The sequence below is a fragment of the Oryzias latipes genome, chromosome 18 (assembly GCF_053564925.1).
Source record: "Oryzias latipes strain Hd-rR chromosome 18, Olatipes_Hd-rR_3.1".
Lineage (NCBI taxonomy): Eukaryota > Metazoa > Chordata > Actinopteri > Beloniformes > Adrianichthyidae > Oryzias > Oryzias latipes.
In genome coordinates, this window is record NC_136254.1 from 3,687,666 (window position 1) to 3,710,107 (window position 22,442).

Here is a 22,442-nt window from a genome sequence, read left to right on the forward strand (position 1 = left end):
GAGCTTCTGTCTGACCAAGGCTGCCTTTGCACGGCTGATCAATAGAAATCCATGACTATATTCATGCTTTGAGAAAATATTTCCCCATGAAAATCTAAGGGGAATTCCTGCTGTATTTCCCTAGATGTAATATTTGCATTCGTAACTGCAAATTATTTAAAGATCAACTCTGTCTGCTTCATAGGTTGTGTACAAGAACAACGATTTTAAGCTGGAGCTCTCCCGGCTGGCCATCGAGCGTGACCCTAAAATCACTCTAAACGGAGATCTGGTGTTCCGTTGCGAGGATGTGGCCGCTCTGGACCCCGTGACCTTTGAAACCCCAGAGTCCTACATCTCGTTGCCAAAGTGGAACACCAAAAAGACGGGCTCCATCTCCTTTGACTTCCGCACCGTAGAGCCCAGCGGTCTTCTCCTGTTCAGCCACGGTCGGCCTCAAGGTCCTAAAGAGCAGAAACCTGGAAGGGAACTGAAGACTGATTACTTCGCAATGGAACTTCTGGATGGGTATTTATACCTGCTGATCGATATGGGCTCTGGGAAAACGAAGCTGAAAGCCAGCAACAAGAAGGTCAATGACGGGGAATGGTGCCATGTGGATTTCCAGAGGGAAGGGAGGAAAGGTAAGAATGTTAAAGCAACTGAAACATGTATATAGCACTGAACAGAGGGAGGCATTTCAGCAATGGATGGATGGATGTAGATAGGTGGATACCGGATCTCTCAGGGTTAGGGTTAGATCACTAAATCTGTTGAAGTCTACGTCCTTTGTGTCATTTTGGAACAATTCCTTTAAGTTTGGCATAATACTGATCAGTGCTTCTTCTTCTGTGTTGCTGTCAGTAGCAAATACTGATACACACAACTACAGTGCCTTCAGGTGGTTGTTGCTATTTTCTTTTTTAAATCACACACAAGTCGCACCCCTGGCCAGAATATAAAAAAAAAAAAATCACAATTTATACTCCCAAAATATTTTAGATGGATACTAGCCAAATAAAGTTTTTTTTTTTTTCCTGGTAGTACTTACTAGTATACGGAGCCCGGGATCTGACATGGGTAAAATAAATAAATAAACCGTTCCCACAAAATAATATAATAATATTATTTGTTCCCACAAAATAATATTCTGATATACATTTATCCTTTTGTATTTGAATGCACCACAGTTACAGGGACACGTTGATTGGTCGAGATGCATTATGGGATATATGTGATGCATGATGGGATAATGAGTATGTTAACAAAAGACAGGTCTGGCCAGCTTCCCGGATGCCGGCATGACAAGCAAAAGCCAGCCCGCGGGGAAAGCAGCAAGCTCAGGCATCCTAAATCTTATGATATTTTTCTTATTTTCTTCGAGACAATAATAAATAAATCCCCTAGTTTGATTCTTGTTTTTATTTTTTCCCTCTTGAATTAATGTGGGTCACAGAGACACGGACGTAGCCGCAGGACGGAGAGCGTACCGGGATGTGACTGAACCCAGACATGGAGACGTGATTACCCATGCTTTTGTAGAGCTTTTCAAAATAAATAAATCTGATCTCTAAACATCCTCAGTGTCTTCCATGCATTGTAATGAAATATACACAGACAGAAATGTGAAGGGATCTGCTGTAAATCCTCACGTCCATATTTTTGCATGACTTATCACGTGAATTATTATTATGTCAGATGCCGGGCTCCGTACTAGTTAGTGACAGCCTTGTCAAAATTAAATATATAACCACTTTTTTATTTTTTATCTTGCTGCGCTTTAATCATTCATCTTTAGAGCTGGAAGGTGATTGGTTTTGTGTCAGATGGACACACCGTCACAGTTTTTAGTCATAGTACTACCGTCACAAATACAACTGCCACTGCGCGGTGGGGAGGCATCCGCAGAATCTTCAAGATTCCATGCCGCCACCCAATTTTTTTGAAAAGCGAAAAGGTGTGGTCACAAATGGAGATGATCAGTCAGTCAGGTGAAGATGACTCCTTTAGAAAATCGGGTAACAGCTTGGTGGCCACAGGGCGGCGGCAGCCGGATTGCTGACCGGCAGCAGCTCTGATTGGATGTGTAAATGTCTCCGGACGGCGGCCCCCTGGCTACCGGTTGGGGGTATATAAGAAGTGGGCCTTTCTGAACATCTGATCATTCGCAACTCAGATTGTTCTTCTTCGCCTTTCTTGTGGGGCGTTGCTCTTTTTCCATGAACAGTGCGTAAAAATGCGACTGCTGCCTCCCAATTAAAAACTTTGCTGAAAAACGTACAATTCAGTCCCCGAGTGGTGGTATTTTGGGATTACGTGACGGTAGTCTAAATGAAATCGAGAATTTATTGAGACTTCAAACTGAAGCATTTCACCAACCTGAAGGTATTTGTTTACATTTCTGTTTTATGCGCCTTTGCCTGCCTGTAGACTCAAACGGGAACATCTGCACGCTTAAGTACGAGCTTTCTGATGAATGATCAGTAGCTGCTGCAGCACCCCGGACACAATATCTCCTCCTAATGGTGTCTTATAATGAGAAAGGCTGTGAATGAATGCGGGTGTGTGTGCATGTGCATGTGATCTCACTGCTGCTCCTGCTGTAATTGGCTTTTAATAGAAAATTAAGATGGAGTCGTTAATCACAGAAAGAGAGAGGCGCTTTTGTTTCGCTCCCTGCTGCATTCTGCTTCCCTTCTCCTCCATTTCACCTATTATAGACACATTAGACCGGCGTGCGCTCACACAGTTTATTTCCATCAATCCCCTCTTCTCTCTGGGCCCTTCTGTCTTGGTGCCATACTCCTAAATATGCTACAGATTACCCCCTCACTAATTTACTCACTTGACCTGTTTCCTACTTCTGCACATTAGATACATCTTCAATCATGTCTCTGTTTCTCTGATGCACTTATCAAGCTCTTACAAATGCTTTATTTGTTTACAGTACATCTACACGTGCATTTAAGGTGACTTTCTTTCTCTGTAGTGCCTCCTTGTGCTTTTTGTTTCAGGATCTATCTCAGTGAACAGTCGTAGTATGCCCTTCAGCTCCCCAGAGGGCAGTGAGATCCTGGACCTGGACAGTGATATGTACCTGGGTGGGCTGCCGGAGTCCAAGTCTGAGCTCATTTTGCCCCCAGAAGTCTGGACAGCACTCCTCAACTACGGCTACGTTGGCTGTGTCCGTGACCTCTTCATCGACGGCAAGAGCCGTGACGTCCGCCGTCTGGCAGAGATCCAGAGCGCCATGGGTGTCAGCAGCTTCTGCACCCGGGAGCTGCAGAAACGGTGCAGCAGTGCCCCCTGTGGTAATGGAGGTCTCTGCAAAGAGGGCTGGAACCGTTACATTTGTGACTGCACCGGAACCGGTTACCTGGGCACCAACTGTGAGATAGGTATGGACGATAATGCTGATGCAGTCTTTGAAGGTTGGTTTTCATCTAAACAAAAACAATTTAATGTTGGTTTTTCTCCCAAAAGCACAAAATAACTTTACAAAGATAAAGCTCCCACAACAGCTACCACACATTTACCACTAATACGATTTCTCCTTGTCAACATAAAAAAATTTATTTCATTTATTATTTGACATGATAGTCCTACACAGCAGCAGAGGGTACTCAGCTGGGAGCTGTCTGTGGAGTGCATGCTCTTGAGGCTCAGTGGTGCTCGGGTGTGGTGGCCGGGATGGCGGGACTGAGGCTGTGATGCTCGGGATTTGGCAGCGAAGTGGTGGGGCAGCCGCGCCTGCTGCCACCATCTGTGCCAGTCACTCAAAAGGGGGTGGCAAACATCACAGGGCTGAGGGGTGCTACAGCCTACCAGCCCCACATCGCCTCTGAGTCGTCTAAGCGAGGCACGTGGGCCGATCCTTCTTATTTGCATCGGTGTGAAGGTGATTGAGCCACGAGCGTCTCTGATTTTGAGGGACAGCGGGGGTAATGAGGAAAGGACAGACTGGATTCAAATCAGGGCAGACGATGCAATTCCATTATTTAAAGGCTGATATTTAAAAAAAAAGAGCCCTCCTTGGCTGCTTGGATGACAGCAGCTGTTTCTCTGAGGTTATTCTGCCATCTAGTGGCCTGTAGTGTTACTGCAGAAGCAGATTTGTTAAGAAGTAAATCTGCACTGAGCTTCATTGGTGTCAACAAACTTGAGTTCATACATTAACGGCGTAGAAAAGGAATCAATGTTATCGACTGGATAAGGAGTGCAGAATTTTTACTGATGGTAATTTGAGCAGGTGCTTATTTGATAATAAATATTTATGGCACGGTATTGATTATGTTAATTGACTGACTGTTTTGCAGCATTTTTTCTTTTTTTGTGGGACTTTTAACAAAGAAAATGCCACCGCATTTATCAGCTTCTCACACAGTAGCAGGAATGCTCCTGTATCTTCCATGCATTCGACGGCTGTGAAACCTGAATATTTCTATTTGGAAACATATTGACCCAAATGAAAAAGAAATTTTATTACCAACTATTAATGCTTCCTCTGCAGTTTTGTCCCCATTTTGCTGTTTTCACGTTAAGTGGGAACTTTCAGTCCTTTGCCCTTTGCTCTTTACTACTTTTTTTACACACACAAATTAAACACACAAAATGGATATGGGCAAATGAAACGAAAACAGTCAACAAAAATAATGTTAAATCTTAGTTTTACATTAGAATTTCCCATTTCGATTGACCAGAGTAAGGGCAAAGAAGTTAAATATTAGTAATAGTTGGACATTTCTTTACACGTTTGGTGGAGAACAAATATACATCTCTTTAAGTTCCTAAAGATAGTTTGTTTTCAAGAGGATCTGCACCCTTTTGACAAAGTAACTAAACAGAAGCAGTTTATTGTAAAGGAGTGGATGTTCTTCATCACAGGCATACTAAAGGAAAAAGTAAAGTGTGTGTGGTGCAGTAAAACAACTGTTTTACAAACAACCGTGGTTTATTATGAGAGGGAAACACACATTTACCGCAAGAGGGTCAGTGAACTCGCTTCAGGTACCAGAACTACAGAGCAAGAAAGGATGCAGGTTTACTTTTCTTACTGACAGCAGCAACTGTCAGACTATTGGAAAAAAAAAAATATATATATATGAACGATCCTTTCGCTACATCAGAGTTTGGTAAATGGTAAATGGCGAATACTTATATAGCGCCTTTCTTCCTACAAGGACAAACTGCTTCACAGTCACAGACCCATTCACTCAGTCAAACACACATTCACACACTGGTGGAGGTTCTGCTGCCAAACACAGGTGCCCGCCCACCACCAGAGGCAAGGTGGGGTTCTGTGTCTTGTCCAAGGACACTTCGACTCATGGGCGTGCAAGGCAGGAATCGGACCTGCAATCTTACGATCATGGGTCGACCGCCCTACCGCTGCACCACGGCCGCCCCAAGTTTGCATAAGTCTCAAGTTAATACAGAAATTGTTTACAGAAAGCTGCAATGTGATGGTTGCAAATAGAGCTGTGACGGTGTGGGATTTTTGATCACCGCTGTGATGAACCAGCAGGGGGCGCAGTGTTGCGGTCAACCCCCCCCCCCCCCCCCCCCCAAAAAAAAAAAAAAGATAAATAAACACAAAATCCCCTGGCGGCCGCGTCGCAAATGAATACAATTACAACACAGTACTCTTTATCAAAAAACTACATTAACATTTAACTACGACCCATCTAACTAATGAACTAACTATATAGGTGTTATAGAATGACTGTGTGTGTGTCAGCGCCCTGCATGTGTAGAAGGAAGGAGGGCACACAAGTGCCTCCTTCAAGTGTGTTGGGGGTGTGTGGTTTCCCCCCAGAAACCTCTAAAGTCTGAACACAGGACTAGCAGAGGAAAGTTAAATTATCAGCAAAGATGAATATGTTTAATGTTTTTCTTATAGTTCCAATCACGCTCCATATGCGGTTATCGTCACACCCCTAGTTGCGATTGTATCAGGTTCATGCAGAAAAATAAACGTGAATAAGCATACAAAAGTCTTAGCTGATTTGTGTTCTCCTTAAATGACCTTTCAGAGTTTGGATCAATCTGAGTTCAAGTGTTCAGATCTTGAACAGGTCAATCATGACGGCTCGGCAGACAGGAATCCTCTTGAAAATGATGTCAGTAAAAATAATAGAAGAAAATCTTAAGATCTGAAGGCCACTTTAAAACCTGAAATAACAAATATGAAATAACAATAACTAATACTGACAGAAATCTCCACTGAAACATGTATGCCAGGAGACTGCAACCTTTAACACTTCAAGAGCCATTCTAGTAGATTGTGTTCACAAACTACAACCCAGAAGAAGCCACAATGTCTGAGCTCACCCTTTAGAAAATGAAGACACTGGTTTGTATTTACGGTTGGTTAAAAATGTGCTTTTTTTTGGCACAAATAAAACATAAACATAAAGAAAAAATAGCTTTGCTTATTGTCCGTATGTGAATCTCAAAATAATTATGACTCCCCTCTGCATCATTAATTTCCTGCTTGTTTTTTCCCACATTTGCCCCCCCCCCCCCCCCCCCCCCCCCCCCCCCCCTATAGAGGCAACAGTTCTGAGTTACGACGGCAGCATGTATCTAAAGATCATCGTGCCGGTCACCATGCACACGGAGGCTGAGGACGTGGCGCTGCGGTTCATGTCTCAGCGGGCGTACGGCCTGCTGATGGCCACCACCTCTAAGGAGTCAGCAGACACCCTGCGGCTGGAGCTGGAGGGGGGCCGTGTCAAACTCACCGTTAACCTCGGTAGGTCACCGCATTCGTCATCTGTCTCTGATCAAACCCCCCCCTACCTCACCCACGACCTGTGGTGGTGCTTCGGTACGTTTGCTTTCAGGAACTGTTGGGGGGAAAAGTTTCTGTATTTCATCACATTTCCAAACGTAACTGTCGAAAATTGATAGAGGATTGTAAAAAAAGGAAACATAAATGAATTGAATCTCTCACAAGACCCAATAATGAAAATATTCCAGGATTTATGCTCATTAAAAGGCAACTATTTACACAAAAATAACCACATTTGTTAAGTCTCCATAAACGGAGGAAATGGCAGCTTTGTTGCAGCCAGCAGAACATTCAAAGGCTGCTCGGGAGACCCTCGCCCAATCAGGTGCTCTGGACAGAAAACCTCTCACGCCAACAGAAAATTAAAATGACAACAGAAAATACAATCCAAATGTACAAAAAACATGATTCTTGTTGTTTCACAATTGCCAAAGGCTGTTTGAGAAACCTGGGATACAGAAATTTCTCCCCTTCAAGATAACTGTTAAACCCGAGAGCATCGTTTTGCTTTCAGTCGTCTCTCTTCCATGACCTTTGCATTCACTTTTAATATTCCATGTGCTCTGTAAAGCTCCACACCTCCTCATCCTTTTCAAAAGTTCCATCTCTACCAACAATGACAGCCAGAATCCTGAGACCCACCCCCTTTTGCCTGTTTCTGGGAGCTTCACGGCGACCCTGCTCCTGTCTTCCTCTTCCTCTGGGTTCTGCTCCTTCACACATCTTTTGTGGAGAGGTCAGCAGCTGGCAGATTACCAGCCGCTCGCTTGCTATTTTTCATGAGCTCTGAACCAAAAGGAGCATGACAGGGGTACGTGCTGAGATACGGGAGCTGAAGCTGCTATTGAGACAGGAAAGAAGGCCTAACAAGCAAAAAAAAATAAAAATAAAAAAAAGGCTCTCTCCGTTTTCCTCTTTCAGTCCTCCTCTCCGTTTTCTTTTCTGCGCTCCGACTCTCTCTTGCAAACACTCAGTCTGGCCAGGTCTCAGACGATGGAACTTTTCATCCCTTCAATGGCTTCTATGTCTGCGGCCCTTGGATCGAACAGTCAGAGAGACCAGCTCACAGCTTTGGGGGTGGCAGGCACGTTCACCACTGCAAATGAAACCGTTATTATCCTGGAATTCTGCCCAAATGAAACGTCACGGCTGATAAAAACGCTTTTCCAATTGCAAACTTTTTGTAAATGCATCCTGTAATCAGAGGAGAATCATATGTTCCTATTTCAAGTTAATTATTCCAGAGGACACAATGTAAACAGCTCCATCTATGGAAGGATGCAGCCTATAAGTCAAACATAAAAGGGGGGAAGCAGAAACAGAAACCATGACAGCTTTTTTAGTTTAACAGCACCAAAGGTTGCTAATTCTGTAGGAAAGACTTTTCAATGATGTTCATTTAGTGCAGGAGTGCAGTTCATGAAGACATCTCCACAGAGTGATGCTGGTCTCTGGCTGTTTGAGTCCACTATTCTGTTGTGGTTGACAGCTCTTGACCACGGCCCAGTCACACAGACACGTGCACTGTTATCGACCCCATCCCTGAAGGAGGAAGACGTCCAGCTGGGGGATAAAAGTTGATTTGACATTTTAAAAGACATTTAAGGATGGTAGCATTTCACGGTGTGGCTGATGCTGCCTCTGCAGTTTTTCAGATGTTCACGTGTCCTGTTGTGACTGGGACGTGCAGATCACCCTTTTTAATGTTTGCATTGATTCACGGGTTCAAAGCCAAAGCGCTGCAGGAGGCAAAGCAGATTCCAGGTTGCAAAGCTACTAATAAAGCTAAAATTAGAAGTGTGTCAGAGTGGTGTTGATAAAGGAACATACAGACCTTCAACCAATGGGAATGCACCGGAAGCAGGGCGGAATTTGGCAGAATCCATACGTTTTATTAAAGGACTTATTTAACACTTGTGCTATCCTATGGGGTCCAGATGACCCGATCCTTACATGGACGTGTTCTCCCTACCATGACAAAGGTGGATAAAGGTGGAAAGATTTCATGTAATCCATGGACACCAGTGAAGATCACAAATCATTGAAGAAAAAAGGTTCAGAGCACTGTCTAGTGGGTCTAGAAGACCCAACTCCCAATGTTAAAGTGCCTAGGATAGCACAAAAAAGATCAGGGTAAAGAAATGGCTAAAACCTCTTTAACTGGGGGTCAAACAACTTTTCTGGCCTTGGCTTAGGAGTGGGGAGGCAGAGCTACAAGCTGCAGCGCCAGCTGGTGGTCACATTTACCCCTTAGCAACCAAGCCAAAGAAAATCAATCAAAACATGTTCTATTTCTTATTGCCTTGGGTGATAGGATATGCAATCACTGCTTTGCATGTTTAAGAAATGGCAGTTAAAGGGTTAAAGTTTTGATTCTTCCTCAATAACTTTTTGAAGAAAATATTTTTTTTTTTTTTTTTTTATTTAAAAAAAAAAAAGAAGAAAATAATTTTTTATTTTGCACTCTGGAAAGTACCGAAGACGAGGACACGGTGGCTGAAATGTCTTGTGTCTGACACATATGAAGTGAAGGGAAATAGAAAAAACGTTTTATTTTGAAAGCTGACAGGTCAACTTCCTGCGGGGTCGGCCTCAAATCGGTATCAAACATTTTTACAAAGCCGTGTAATTTTTTAGCTTAAATATCAAAACATTCATGCTGCAACTTTGCTTCATCAGATTGAATTTAAAAGCAAAAATAAAAAATTCACATGTTTGTATGCGATAAAATGTCATTTCTATGAGAGTTCTGCTCAGGGACGCTGCCCTACTAGAACAATCTGTTCATAGACAGAATCCTCCAGCCTTTCAGTCTTGCCTCCTGCTGTGCTTTGGGTGCATTTAGTAAAACCAAGAGGATTTTGGGTGGATTTTCCGGTAAAAAGGGTGACGCTGAACCAGAGCCTGTCCCCGGATGGTGGCCCCAGAGCAATGTTGGATGTCTGCAGAATGTACCTTGAAGGATGTAAAATGCCTTTTGTTTGTCTTTTATTCTTGTCTCTTCCTTTCTTTTCCTTTCCTCTTTTTTTTTTTTTTGATCTCACCATTTCGCTCTCTCTCCCGCCAGATTGTATCAGGATAGACTGTAGCCCCAGTAAGTGGTTCTATCCATTTTTCTGACTCTAATGTATTTGACTCTCATCCTGACTCTGTGTGGTGGCGCTCTGGTCTTTCTCCTGTATTTGAGATAACTGACAACACCCCCCCTTCATGAACATTTTTCTTTATACATTTTTACAACTTTTTTGCTTCATTTCTCTTGGATTATAAGTTTGGCATCTCCTTTTTTTAAAGTTCTGTCCTTGTTTTTCTGTTGCCTAACCATCTTCAGACACCCTCCACCACACTCAGCTTTGAAATGACACCATTGCATTTCCCCTTGATTATTACACACAACATTCATTTAGCTGTCAGCTGTGCCTAAAGAGCGCCGAGACAAGAGCAGCTTGACACTCCCCTGTCAGATTTTTTTTTCCTCTTACGCCTCGCTGAGTCTTGGAGCCGCACACGGCTGAACACGCAGGTGCTGCTTGTTTTTCGGTGTCAGGCAAATTGTAGTTGTGGCCCCTTGAAAGCTAATTGTTGGTCCGCTAAGGCACGCCGCCGCCCAGCAGGTGCCTGTTTTCAGAGGAAGCCATGATTTGTTTTACCCCATGCAGACAAACAAACAACAAACTGGTATTTTTCATTATGTCCATTGATCATGTAAATAAGGTAAGTGGTGCAATGATGTAAAAACAAGAAAATCTGATGTTTGCAAGACTCTTTCTGTCTCTGTGGAAAAAGGGGGATCCTTGGGAGCTTTAATTGTTATTATTATTTGAAATTCCCACTCTGATTATCTTTTGATCTCTTTCCAGAGTGTTCCCAGTGGTCTTTTAATTATGATTATGCTGTTTTTTAGCCAATTTTTATTTTTCTAAACCGTTGGTTTTCAGGACATAGTTTCTGCAGAGTGGCAGGAGCTTATTAGAAATTCACCTCTAAGTTGTGAATGGGACTGTTGCTGTGGAGGAGGCCTACCCTCATTTCCCATCATCCCTTGTTTTAAATATCTTTCCTGCTACCTTTCCTTAGCAACCTCCAACCTAACATTAGGGGTGCACCAAAAATATCGAGCAAAATCGTAGCTTTCCAGCTGTACAGTTTATGTCCAGATTCCAGCTCAGACCAGGAAAACAAAGATGTTCGTGGATCTATTTGTCTGCAGGAGGATGCATCAGAATGGAGCAGAGCAGAGAGCTCATAGCCCACCGATTGTAGCGTCTACGTCACTACCTACAGGCTTTTTCCAACATCATTTTTTCATCTGCTTGCGATTCACAGTGATTTGAATAAAGAAACAATCAGAAACACCGTTCAAATCAGGATTTTCTTTATTTTTGTCCTCTATCATTAACAAAATGGCACAAGAACATGTTAAAAATACCAAAAACACCATTATCATTGGAGTGGGTGTTTAAACAAGATGTTCTCTTGTTTGATTTCATCATTAATACCATTTTTTAGTTAATTTCCTTATAAATCAATTGCTTAGGATCACACCACTTTTACACTTTAAATATACATTTTATGGCGAGTAATTTTACTTTTAAGAATTGATCTTTCTTATAACTTCCCATCTTGATATTGCAAAATTTTCTGGTACTTTTTTGGAAACAGCAATAACAATTTAAATCCCAAATTTAAGACAGAGCTGTTTGTGTGTCACTGTTGAGTTGCATTTAAATGTGTCAAGTTTGAAACTATTTTAAGGTTTCACATTTTTAGGTTTAGAGAGTTCGGCTTTAACTATCAAACTTTCATTTTTTTACAATCAAATGTTTGATGCTATTTTAATCTTTTTGTCCATTTGTTTCTGATGTCTGATTGTCATTTTTTCATGTTAAATGACTATCACACGTAGGAAGACATGCTTTTTTTATTTTTATAGCTGGGCACATTTAGTTAAGACTCAGTACCTTTGCTTAGCCACTAGATGGCAGTGCTGCCCCAGCTTCTTTTGGAAAGGCTGAGCGTTTTCTTGTTTTCGCTCCACTGCTTAGCCCTAAATGATTTCTTTGTTAGCCTCGGTCGGAATGGCTGTTCCTATTAGCGGGTGCCATCGAAATTTGGGGTGAAGGTAAAGTCAGAATTTGAAGGACTTGCATCCAGATAATGGCTTATTGCACTTCCAGGTGCATCATTAAGACGACTTCTGTTTTGGATTTTTTCAAGCAACAGATCTTCTCTGTAATCTATGAGACTGATGTTTTTTTTGTTGAGGTGATGAAGAAATATTACACTTTGCTGTTCTTTTTTGGTGCACAGTGGTGCTGCAACATCCTGGAGAGTTGCCAATCTGCCACACACACGATGGCGTGTGAGCTGTTTCAGTAAGAGCGGGTGAAAGACAGTGGGTTTGTCATAAAGGAAATGCAAAGAGGGACAAAGCAGGCAAACCGCTGCTCTGCCAGTAAATGACAATTCCACCTCCTCCAGAGTCCTTCCATAAACAAAGGCCAGATTTTTTTACATAAAAAGAAAATACAAACGTGTCTTTTACGGTTAATCCAAGTATCTAAACAGCAAAGAAGACGGAGGAACAGTTTTGTGAATAAGAGTTTTTTTTTCTCCCTGCCAAATATTGGATCAGTCACTGCTGCCAGAACAGCGCTTTATCTGGTTTTGACTTTTTGACCTGTGGTATTCCTGGGTTGTCAGCCATGTTTAATAACACCATCTTGTAACCTTTCCCTCTTCACAACATTCTTCTTGATGCAACAGAGCTGGGCTTTGGCCCCCAGGTTTGCACAGGTCAGAGTGTTAGGCTGGTTATATCTGTGGTCTTTCGGCTGCCTGCAGCTCCTTCGCGATGGGATTTGGCGACATATGGTCAACATGTGGGGTACGAGCGCTCCACCTGCTAATGGCATACCCCCATGGTCCAATCCCCTGGAAGCACTCGGAAACTGACTGTAACACAAAAGAGGATTAAAAAAAATTCATTTGTCTCATTTAAGAGAAGACATTATAAAGAAAATACACAGTTAACAAACTCAGCTCAGTCCATTTCTTTGTTGAGCAACGTTTTCAGTTCAAAGCAGAAACCATCATAAATGTCACGTGTTAAGTCTGATCACGATAGTTATGACACTAGTGGCCCGTCATCCTGACTGTATGTACTCCCTTATATTATTATCATTAACCTAAATCTATAGTCAGTAAAATTGTTTTAAAAGTAGTTTTGAACAGTCCTAACCTTTTCTCCTCTGCTAAGGACCGTGTCACACAGCCACTACGTACATGTTCCACGTAGGAAGTTTTGGTCTCTCGTGATACAGGCGTGATATTCTTCATTCATAAAGGTTTCTTACCTTTGTAATGTTTTGTGCGCAGATATCCGTCGAGGGTTTCAGCCGGCAGGTCTCTACGTGAATTCAGTTTTTAGCTGTTCAAAATGTTGGGTCGGTTGAGAATTACACAGTTAATGTGTGTTTCACCTAGTTTATACAAAATGACTGCGAGATGCCTGAGCAAATTTGTGGCTTTCTACAACCGTTTTTCGCATGTACCACTGATGTATAACTTTTAAATGGTGTGTACGCCGCACATATCACGTTCAAATGACGTAATTGACACGTGAATCACTAATGAATTTTGGCTCTTTCATTGATTACGTGTTTGTTTCGTGCTTCTTCGGTGGTTTTATCATGGTTCATTCATGACACATCCTGTGAAAATGTCATGTTTATATTCTCGTACATGAAAATTTCACATCAGTTAAATATGTGCAAAATGTACGTAGTGGCTGTGTGACACTGCCGTTCGTTTCTGTAGGTTGGCAGAGAATCATTTTAAGTTGTAAAAATAAATAAATAAATAAGAGTTTGTTGGTAAAAATAAAAAGTATCAGTAAAAACACTTATAGTCAGGTCAACATGCTATTATTTAGATTATGAGTTGCAGTGCACAATTCCATTGTTTTATCATCATGACACGCCTTGAATTCTTGTAGAGCTGTAGTGAAGGTATTGAATGTATGTTTTGGTCAGGATTAGCCTGGAAGACACTTAGTGATCTGTAAGCATGATCCATCCACGACTAAGAGAAAAAGAGGGAAAATACTAGATGCAGTGTTTCCAGATCTTCTTGCACTCTCACCAGGTTGTGATTTGAAGACCATTTAAGGCATTTCCTCTTGTGTATTTACATTGCAATCTTAGTTAGGACCCCCTACACTAGTGATCACAACCATCAATGCTCCTATTCCAATCTTAGTAGTTCTAGGTGATGTTTTGACAGTAAGTTACACTAAATGTGATGCTTTTAAATACTTTTTAAATGCCCTCAGATCTGCAACAAACAGCTGTGAAGTTAATCATGTTTTAAATAAATAAAAATAATATGAAGCTTCCTGAGGCCATTAACTGTAATGTAGCGCAGTTGTGGAAAGTATCTGGTTCAAATCCTGACTGAGTCTATTGTGTGTAAAGTTTTCATCAAAGGTCTTTAGTTTTTATTATGTCTATAGGCCTATATCATGCTAGCCTTTCAGAGTAAACCATACCCATATGTATACGATCATATTATTACCTTTAGAGCACTAAAGAACATTTTTTTAAATGGAATACGTGTTATTTTCGCAGCTCATTTTCCTACGCAGAAATAAGACGACTCGATCTCTGAGGCTCCGCCTTTCTCTCTCATCAACCTAGAGCCAGCCTCAGCAGCGTGTCTGCGTTTCGTTCAGAAAAAAAAACAACAAACATCTGAACTTTTGTAGATGGATGTGAATATTGTGCATAGAAAAAGAAAGCGTTAAGCCGATCACCGCTAGCTCCACAGAGAAAGTGGGCATGTGTTTTAGCCTGGGGGCGGTGCTAAAAGTGCAGACTCTTCCTGAAAGGGGCTGTACCTCACTTTGTGACATCACAATGCAAGTTCCTGCTCATTTTGTGGATTGGGAGGGGTTGGTGCTCAGAGAGCGGGTTTTAGAGGAATTATAGTGATGCATGAATGGATTTGTTTTGTTTTGTGAGAAATTAAGATTATAATACACATAAAAGCTCAAACATTTGATCTTGCACGATATATGACCTGTAATATAAATTTAAAAAGAAAATAAATGTAAAAAGTATCTTTTTGTATTTCATACAGCATTATTCTACTACAAAACCGCAGACAAACTGAAGTCATCTAATACCTTTAGTAACTTTGTGAATCTACCCTAGAATTTTAGCAAATTGTGAAGCCTCTACAATCATTTTATTACAAACATTTTAGTCAAGAAAAGTGTTCCAACTGTTATAGATCTCACCAGTATCACTCTGCTGAAGCTAAAATCTCCTTTATAAAACTCCAAAAAAGGTTTTTTTTTCTATAATCGGGTCAAAACAAAGATGATCTGTACCCAGAATTGTGTTAAAGGAGACGTAACTAAACGACCAATAAATTACATATGTTTGTAAAAGCAATAAAGTAACAAGCTGTGGTCAATATGACTATGCAAAAGTCAAAGCAAAAACAAGAAAAGTGACTCACCATTGATGCCGTGTCGACCTGGAACTATACTTCCTAATGGCAAAAAATTAACTGTTTTTTGCACTAAAATGAAAATGAAGTGGGACAAGTAATGCACATACAGATAAACGTAATGACAAAAAAGATTTTTAAAAAAGCAATTACTGCACTCAAAGACTTTGGATGTCTAATGTATTTTTAAATAGATAAATGTCTGTAATATTTCCTCCCTGGCCGGGCCATACAGTAATCTTCCCCTCATAGAAAAATCTGCAGCCTCTATCTTTAGACAGCCAGGTAACTGCAAAAGTGTCACCAGCGCTGTCATCTAAACATATTTGTTATATGTGTGTGTTACTGCGCTGTCGTTTCGACCACAACATATATCGTCAAAATGCTACCATAAGAACATAAGAAGGCAACAATAAAGAGCTAAAATGTCAGGGGAGCTTTCACCAACAGCAGCTTCTTCCTGCTTTGCACATTTAGAAGAGAGCATTGGTGCAGCCTGAAGTCCTCCCCTTTGCACACACAGGATGTGTTTGACAACAGGAGGTGGCCATGTTCCAGTGGCTTTCAGTTCCAGCCTTGTCTCCGCAGGCCTCCTTCCCTCATTTTCCAGTGGATCACAAACACTGAAGCTGAACGAAATGGTGATTTTGGTATTTTTACAATGTTCTTGTGGCATTTTTCTGATGATGGAGGACAAATATATAAAGAAAACTAGGCTAAAAATGGCATTTCAAAGTATTTCTTTATTCAGATTGTTGCAAATAAGGGGGAGCAAATAAAAAATTTAAAAAGCTGTTAAAAAGTATGTTTTTGTGATGTATAAATGATGCTGGGCGCTCGCTGCTCCGCTCCATTCTGAAGCATTCACTGTGAGGCAAATAGATCCATGAACGTCGTTGTTTTCCTCATCTGACGTGGAATCTGAATCTAAACTGTACGGCTGGGTAGCTCCAACATTGCTCGCCATTTTTGTTGTACTGCTAATGTTAGGTTGGCGGTGTGAGGGGCTGTAAGCTAACGGGAGAGTGTGCAAACCCATGGGTGACGGAAAGTGGGGCGATCGTACTATGTGCCAACAGTCCCACCCACGACTCAGAGGTGAATTTCTAATGTCCTAGGAAACAACACGGGGTTTTAAAATGTTGGTTAAAAACGGCAGAATCCTACATAGTTTTGCATTAGGCTTTTTATTTTTTATTTTTTCATTCACAGCATCTTAAAGGTGTTCATTATTGAACTGTTTACAGGAATTTAACAAAAAAAATCGGTTTCCATTGTATTAAATTTTAAACGTCGAAATCGCTACACAAATTATCTTTAATCATTCAGAAATATACGACATATATGGTCTTTTTGGTTTTAAATGTTGTGTGTGTGTGTGGGGGGGGGGGGTGGCTTTGTATGATCAAACCAAACTAAACTAAACTAAACTAAAAAATCTCTTAAATTGATTGTAAAAAACGCAGCTGGAAAACTATTGACATTTAAAAATGATTTACTACATTTCTACATTTTTTTAAGAAATGTAGTAATACATATATATATATATATATATATATATATATATATATATATAAAATAAATTAAAACACACTATGTGTCCTTCACCTAGGTGTGGGAAATTTGTTCTCCTCATTTGGCCCATCCCCTGGGGGAGCGGTGAGCTGCAGACACAGCCGCGCTCGGGAACCATTTGGCGGATTTAACCCCCCAATCTTTATTTTATTTTTATTTATTTATTTATTTTGTTTAATCATACTTAAGACAACAAACCTTTCCTTGAAGTATTACTGACGTCTTCAGCTGCAGCAGTTTCTTTTTTTTTTTTTTTAATCTGAACCTCAGCAAGCCTGTAAAACTACAAAGCATTAATAGGTTTGTGGCACAATGGATATTGAGCCTGTTTGCAAACATTTATGGAAAGTGGGATATTTGTGATGTCTCTTTGTAAATGTGACACTGTAGGTACCACAACTGTTCGGCCTGCAACTTTCGTTCTGGTTCTTTTCGACTGAAGGTAACGTCACACTACGGTAACCCAACATAGACAAACTACGTAGCGTGGAGATCTGCTCGAGCTCTACAAATGTTCATTTCACCTTCCCTTTGTAACCGAAAGTATTTTCCCTCATAAATTGTGTCTGACAATATTCTTTGTAACTTTTATAAAGACATGTTGCCACAATCTGTTTGTTAAAATGAAATGAAATGAAAATGAAAATGTTGTTAGCACGGCTAAATGTTGTTCTTCCGGGTCCGTTCTGCCAATAATAAAGCACTGGGTTCACGGATTGAAAAGACTATAAGCGAACATGCATTCAATAATAATTATGACAATAATAAAGCCACGTTTGTTTACAACAGACTTCATAATATTTTCTTCTATGGTAGTATCGTAGTTTGTACAGACCAATCACTGTCTGACACGTCATCGGACCAACCTACAGCCAATCACATAATGTGACGTCAGCACTAGTCAAAGGACCCCAAATGGAAGTTCCAGGCTGAACGGTTATGGTACCTACATCATCTTTGGAAGTATCAACACTGGTTAAAATGCATCCAGATCCATTTTTACTTCAAAAATTCTGCTAGTCTTAACAAACAATACTCATTTTTTTACATTTAACTGACACGTTGTTTACACACCAGCAGCATCAGAAAGCAACAGTTTTAATCTGTTTGGAATATTTATTCAGGCACCATGTCAGACGAACATGGATTTTAGAATGCTGTACAGTAAACAGGCTAAAAAAAAATCCAATCAATTCAGATTGTCATAATCCAATCCATTCCACTTCAATCCAAATGTTTTAGTGTTGAAGGAACAAAAGGACCCTATTTAAGGAATCGACAGAAAATGATGAAAGAAACCAAAAAAAGGCAGCCTGGTCAACAATGCAGAGGCTGCTTAGGCTACAATCGAGGATTTTTTTTTCATTTGAACAGGAAGGAACAAAATTCAGAACCAATTCAGGACCAATCCAAATTTGTAGAGGATTTCTAGAGAATAGCCTTAAAGTAACATTAGGGTTTAATTTACAATGAATCTAAGTCCAAATGTGTAATAATAAATATGTCTATGTATATCATTAAATATGACCATTGTTTTAAACCATATCTAATATATTTGCACAAACGACATGAGGAGTCGAATTTAGTTTGAATGTTTAAATGGAGAGAAAGTGTAGAACAGAGCGGGATAAAAAACATTGAACTGTGCCTTGGAAGGATTGTTTTTTTTCCCTTCCTCTTCCCCTTGTGTTTCTGCTCTCTGTGACACCTGGGGAAATGCACTCCCTTCATGTCAATAGGAGAACAGATTGCCTTCCAACCCCGTTTTGGTCTATAGCAAATTGTCCAGATCAATGTTCCGGGATCTGCCAGTGGCCTGGCTCTAATTTAGAAATCTCTAACAGACAGAAATATGCTGTACTTCGGTTAAAAAGCGCCTGTTCACCCTGAGCCCTGCTGAAAAGTTGAAATACTTTGGAAAGCTGTCATTTTGCTTATTGCTTGTTGGAATAGTTAGTGTGGACCTTGTGTTTGTGCATGAAGGACAGTCGCTTCAGAAACCCACTTTGTGTATTCTTCTCTTCAGTTCATCCTAGTTTGACCTCATTCTTGAATTTTTGATATTTTCCAGGGTAACAACTGTGAAGGACATTACATGATTGCCCGATTCGTTTGTTCGCTTTTGACATTAAGCATTGAACAAATGCTGAAGAGAAGCAGTCTTTGTGAGGAACCATCCAGCTGGTCGACTAGAGGTCAAAGTTGACCCAAAAACTGCTCAGTGCATTTTTATGACTGTCGAGGGACATACTATTTTATTTTTGCCACATACAGAGACTTTTACAAAGATTGCTTTTAAAAAACACGTACCTTTGCTTGTTTTTGTATGGTAGACGAAATAAGTATGTGATGCCTTGCTGATTTTGTAGGTTTGCCCACTTATAAAGAAACTGAATGTCTGTCATCCTAATAGTAGGTTCATAGAAAAACATAGAGTTCAATTTAAAGAATTGATATACATTTATTTACATTAAATTGAAAGAAATAAGTATTTATCCTCTTTTACCGGAAAGACCTAGTATTTTGTGGCCAAACCCTTATTGGCAAAACCCCTTATTGTAATTGATAAGCAGCTTTCTGCACATATAAGGAGGAACTATGCTACAATCCTTTTTACAAATCACTTCTAAATTATTCAGATTTGGTGTCTGTTGCTTAGCAACTCTGAGCTTCAGCTCTCTCCATAGGTTTTCTATAGGACTGAGGTCCAGAGACTGGCTAGATGACCGTGATCTGCATCTTCTTGTCTTGGCTGAATGTTCGGGGTCGTTATCCTGTTGGAAGACCCATCCAGGACTCATTTTAAGCTTGAGGAATTGACAGTGCTTGGCTCCGCCCAGTCCAGAGCATAATACTTCCACCTCCATGCTTAACAGTGGGGTCTCGGGTCATATAGGCAGCATTTCTCCTCCTCCAAACACGTTGAGGTTGATGCCAAAGAGCTCCATGTTGGTCTCATCTGGCCTCAGCACCTTCTCCCAGTCACTCTCTAAATCATGAAGGTGTTCATTGGCAAACCTCAGGCAGGCCTGTACTGGGGGGGGCTTTGAGTATCACCAATGGTTTTCTTGGTGACTGTGGTTCCAGCTACTTGGAGATCATCAACCAGCTCCTGCCACGGTGGTTTAGGCTGATGTCTCATGATTATGAGAACCCCCACCAGGTCAGTTATGGTTTGGAGCCCCAGACCTACAAGTGGATTGATAAGTCATGTTAAACCAACAGTTGTCATGGTAACGTCCAGCTTCTTGTTGATGGTTTTGTAGTCCATTCTGGTCTTGTACAGGTCTACAATCTTCTCCCTTAAACCCATTGAAAGCTCTTTAGTCTTTCCCATGTTGGACAGTTTGGAGTCTGACTGATGGACGATTCTGTGGACCGGTGTCTTTTCTACCGGTGACAGTCGTCTTTTCTTTATTTGACATGCATGTCTCTACTGGTGATTCAGGATTCAGGATTGATCTCTCACTATTCAAATGAACCTGCCATCAAGATGATACACTGTCAACTTCTTTTTAGGTGAAAAAACCTACAAACTCTGAAAAGGATCAAATACTTCTTTCCTCCACTGTATTTGTGTTAGGAAGGAAAACTAGAACAGAACTGACACTAGCCTCAAACCCCACTGATGTTTATTTCGGGTCAACATTTTGCACTTAAGTAAAATATTAATAAAATCACATTGATGAATGATGCTGGTAAGAAAATGTAAGGGTATGAGTGAGTCAACGGACTGCAGTATGGCGCTGTTTCACCTGTGAGTAAAAGCTCTCAAATACAGACGAGGAAACGGAATATCCTTTTCACAATCAAACAGTTTGTGACTCTACATCTATCTGACTCAAATGTATCTTCCAGAGGTGGCCATCTGCAATTCTATAAGCCTTCCACAGGAGTTATCTTGTCATGGCACAGCACCAAAGCCCCTCTCCCTCCCCACAGAAAAGACGGAGGGGGGGCGTGTGGCCCTTGATAACAACCAGAGTACAAATGTGTGTGCATGCAAGCATCTTAAATGCACTTTGGTTCGGCTAGGGAAACTCTGGCACACGCTTTCGCACACATGTACAGGCACAAGCTGCCTTATCTCTGTAATTGGCAGGGGGGGGCAGAGCGGCTAGCGTAGATAATCATGGCCGGGGGTCATAGTCTGTTTGCCGCTCTTCTCCCTGCTGCTTATTCCTCTTCTCTCGTGCCATCTTCCTCGCCATCACAACCCCACAAGACCCCGCTGAGTTTTAGACTCTGGGACGCGTACAGCCGCTTCCCCTCCTGCTTGTCACCGTTTGCAATGCAGCGTGACGTTAGGCTGTTGTCTCAGTATGCAGCGGTGTCCTCGACTGACTGCTACATACCCTTGTCCCAACCAAAAAACCCCAAAACAAATCAGTCTGGATGAGAAACTACAAAGTACAATAGGAAGAAAAGAAGAACAAAGTGCAGCAGATGGATGAGAGACTTGATATAGATGACTCCGTATGTTTTATCACGTTATCGTCTTAATATCCATGCCAGCATCTTTGCTTTTAGCAGATGGCTTCAATTTTCACAGGAAGTGTGTCTTCACAGTCAGCCTCAAACAAAGCCTTTTATATCAGACCTGCACTCTGGAGTCACTAAATGATATTTTTAGATGGGAGACGAATGACATTGTTGTCAAATGTTCTTCTCCAAATACCTCTGGAAATCAAAGTTAACATCCCCCCCCCCCCATCATTCTACTCCCCGTTTCCTCCGCCTGCCCTAGTTTTTGCTGACAAATATTCCGACTTCACTTCCCTCTGCAGCCTCCAACGTCGGAAAGTTTTCGGATATGTGTTTATAATAACTGTTTGGCCACATTCCTGCAGAAGTGACGGCAGAGCAACTAAACGGAAAAAAAAAGAAGTAATAACAGAAGGACATTAATAATTCTCTGCAAACACACATGTATAATTTAAAGGATATTTGGCCTGTGTGGCCTATAGGCTAATGCATGCTTTCCATTTTAACAATGGCTCTGCTTATTTTTAAACAAGATGCTTTTGCATCTGAAAGTCAATGAGTGCAGTTAACACAGTTACTAGTCATGAATCATAAAACGGCACCCTAGGTCTCTGAATAAGGCTTCATCTGCATTGTTCGACCTCTGTAAATTCAATCTCAGCCTCATAATGAAGAACCAGCTCAGGTTAGTGGGAAACTGGCTCTGTCACCAAGCAATCAAATCCTTATATGGAGGATCTTTTAGGATTGGTTATGAAATATGGTTTGTTTCTTAATGTATGAATTATAAACCCTTAGATACATTGTAATATAATAACCCTATATAATTGAGAAAATTGCATTTTTATTGGTTTGTTTGTCAGAAAATTCAATTTGAAATATTACTAACCAACATTTCTGATTAAAACTTCCTGCATTATGATCTCTACACAGTGTTTACAAAAACCAAATTTATTTATTATAACTTTCATATAATTAAACACAGGTGACTGATTACAAATGATGCACCACTAAATGACAGAAATCCCATCTGAGCTTTTCTACTGCCTACGTTCTAAAATCTTTTTTTTTTCTTTCAGGTTTCCTTTGTAAAATA

At 40.9% G+C, this 22,442-nt stretch overlaps 1 protein-coding gene across 12 annotated transcripts in view; it reads left to right on the plus strand.

The window, feature by feature from the left end:
- The window catches only part of nrxn2b (neurexin 2b), an 806,770-nt gene that overhangs the window by 387,647 nt on the left and 396,681 nt on the right, over window positions 1-22,442 (plus strand). For 11 of the 12 annotated variants that reach the window (XM_078936626.1, XM_078936632.1, XM_078936630.1 and 8 more), the window contains 4 exons: window positions 185-623; window positions 2,994-3,377; window positions 6,530-6,733; window positions 9,840-9,866. In XM_078936626.1, the coding sequence (XP_078792752.1) occupies window positions 185-623; window positions 2,994-3,377; window positions 6,530-6,733; window positions 9,840-9,866 (1,054 nt within the window). The remainder of the gene's footprint in view (window positions 1-184; window positions 624-2,993; window positions 3,378-6,529; window positions 6,734-9,839; window positions 9,867-22,442) is intronic. The other variant, XM_078936628.1, reaches the window with a different exon arrangement.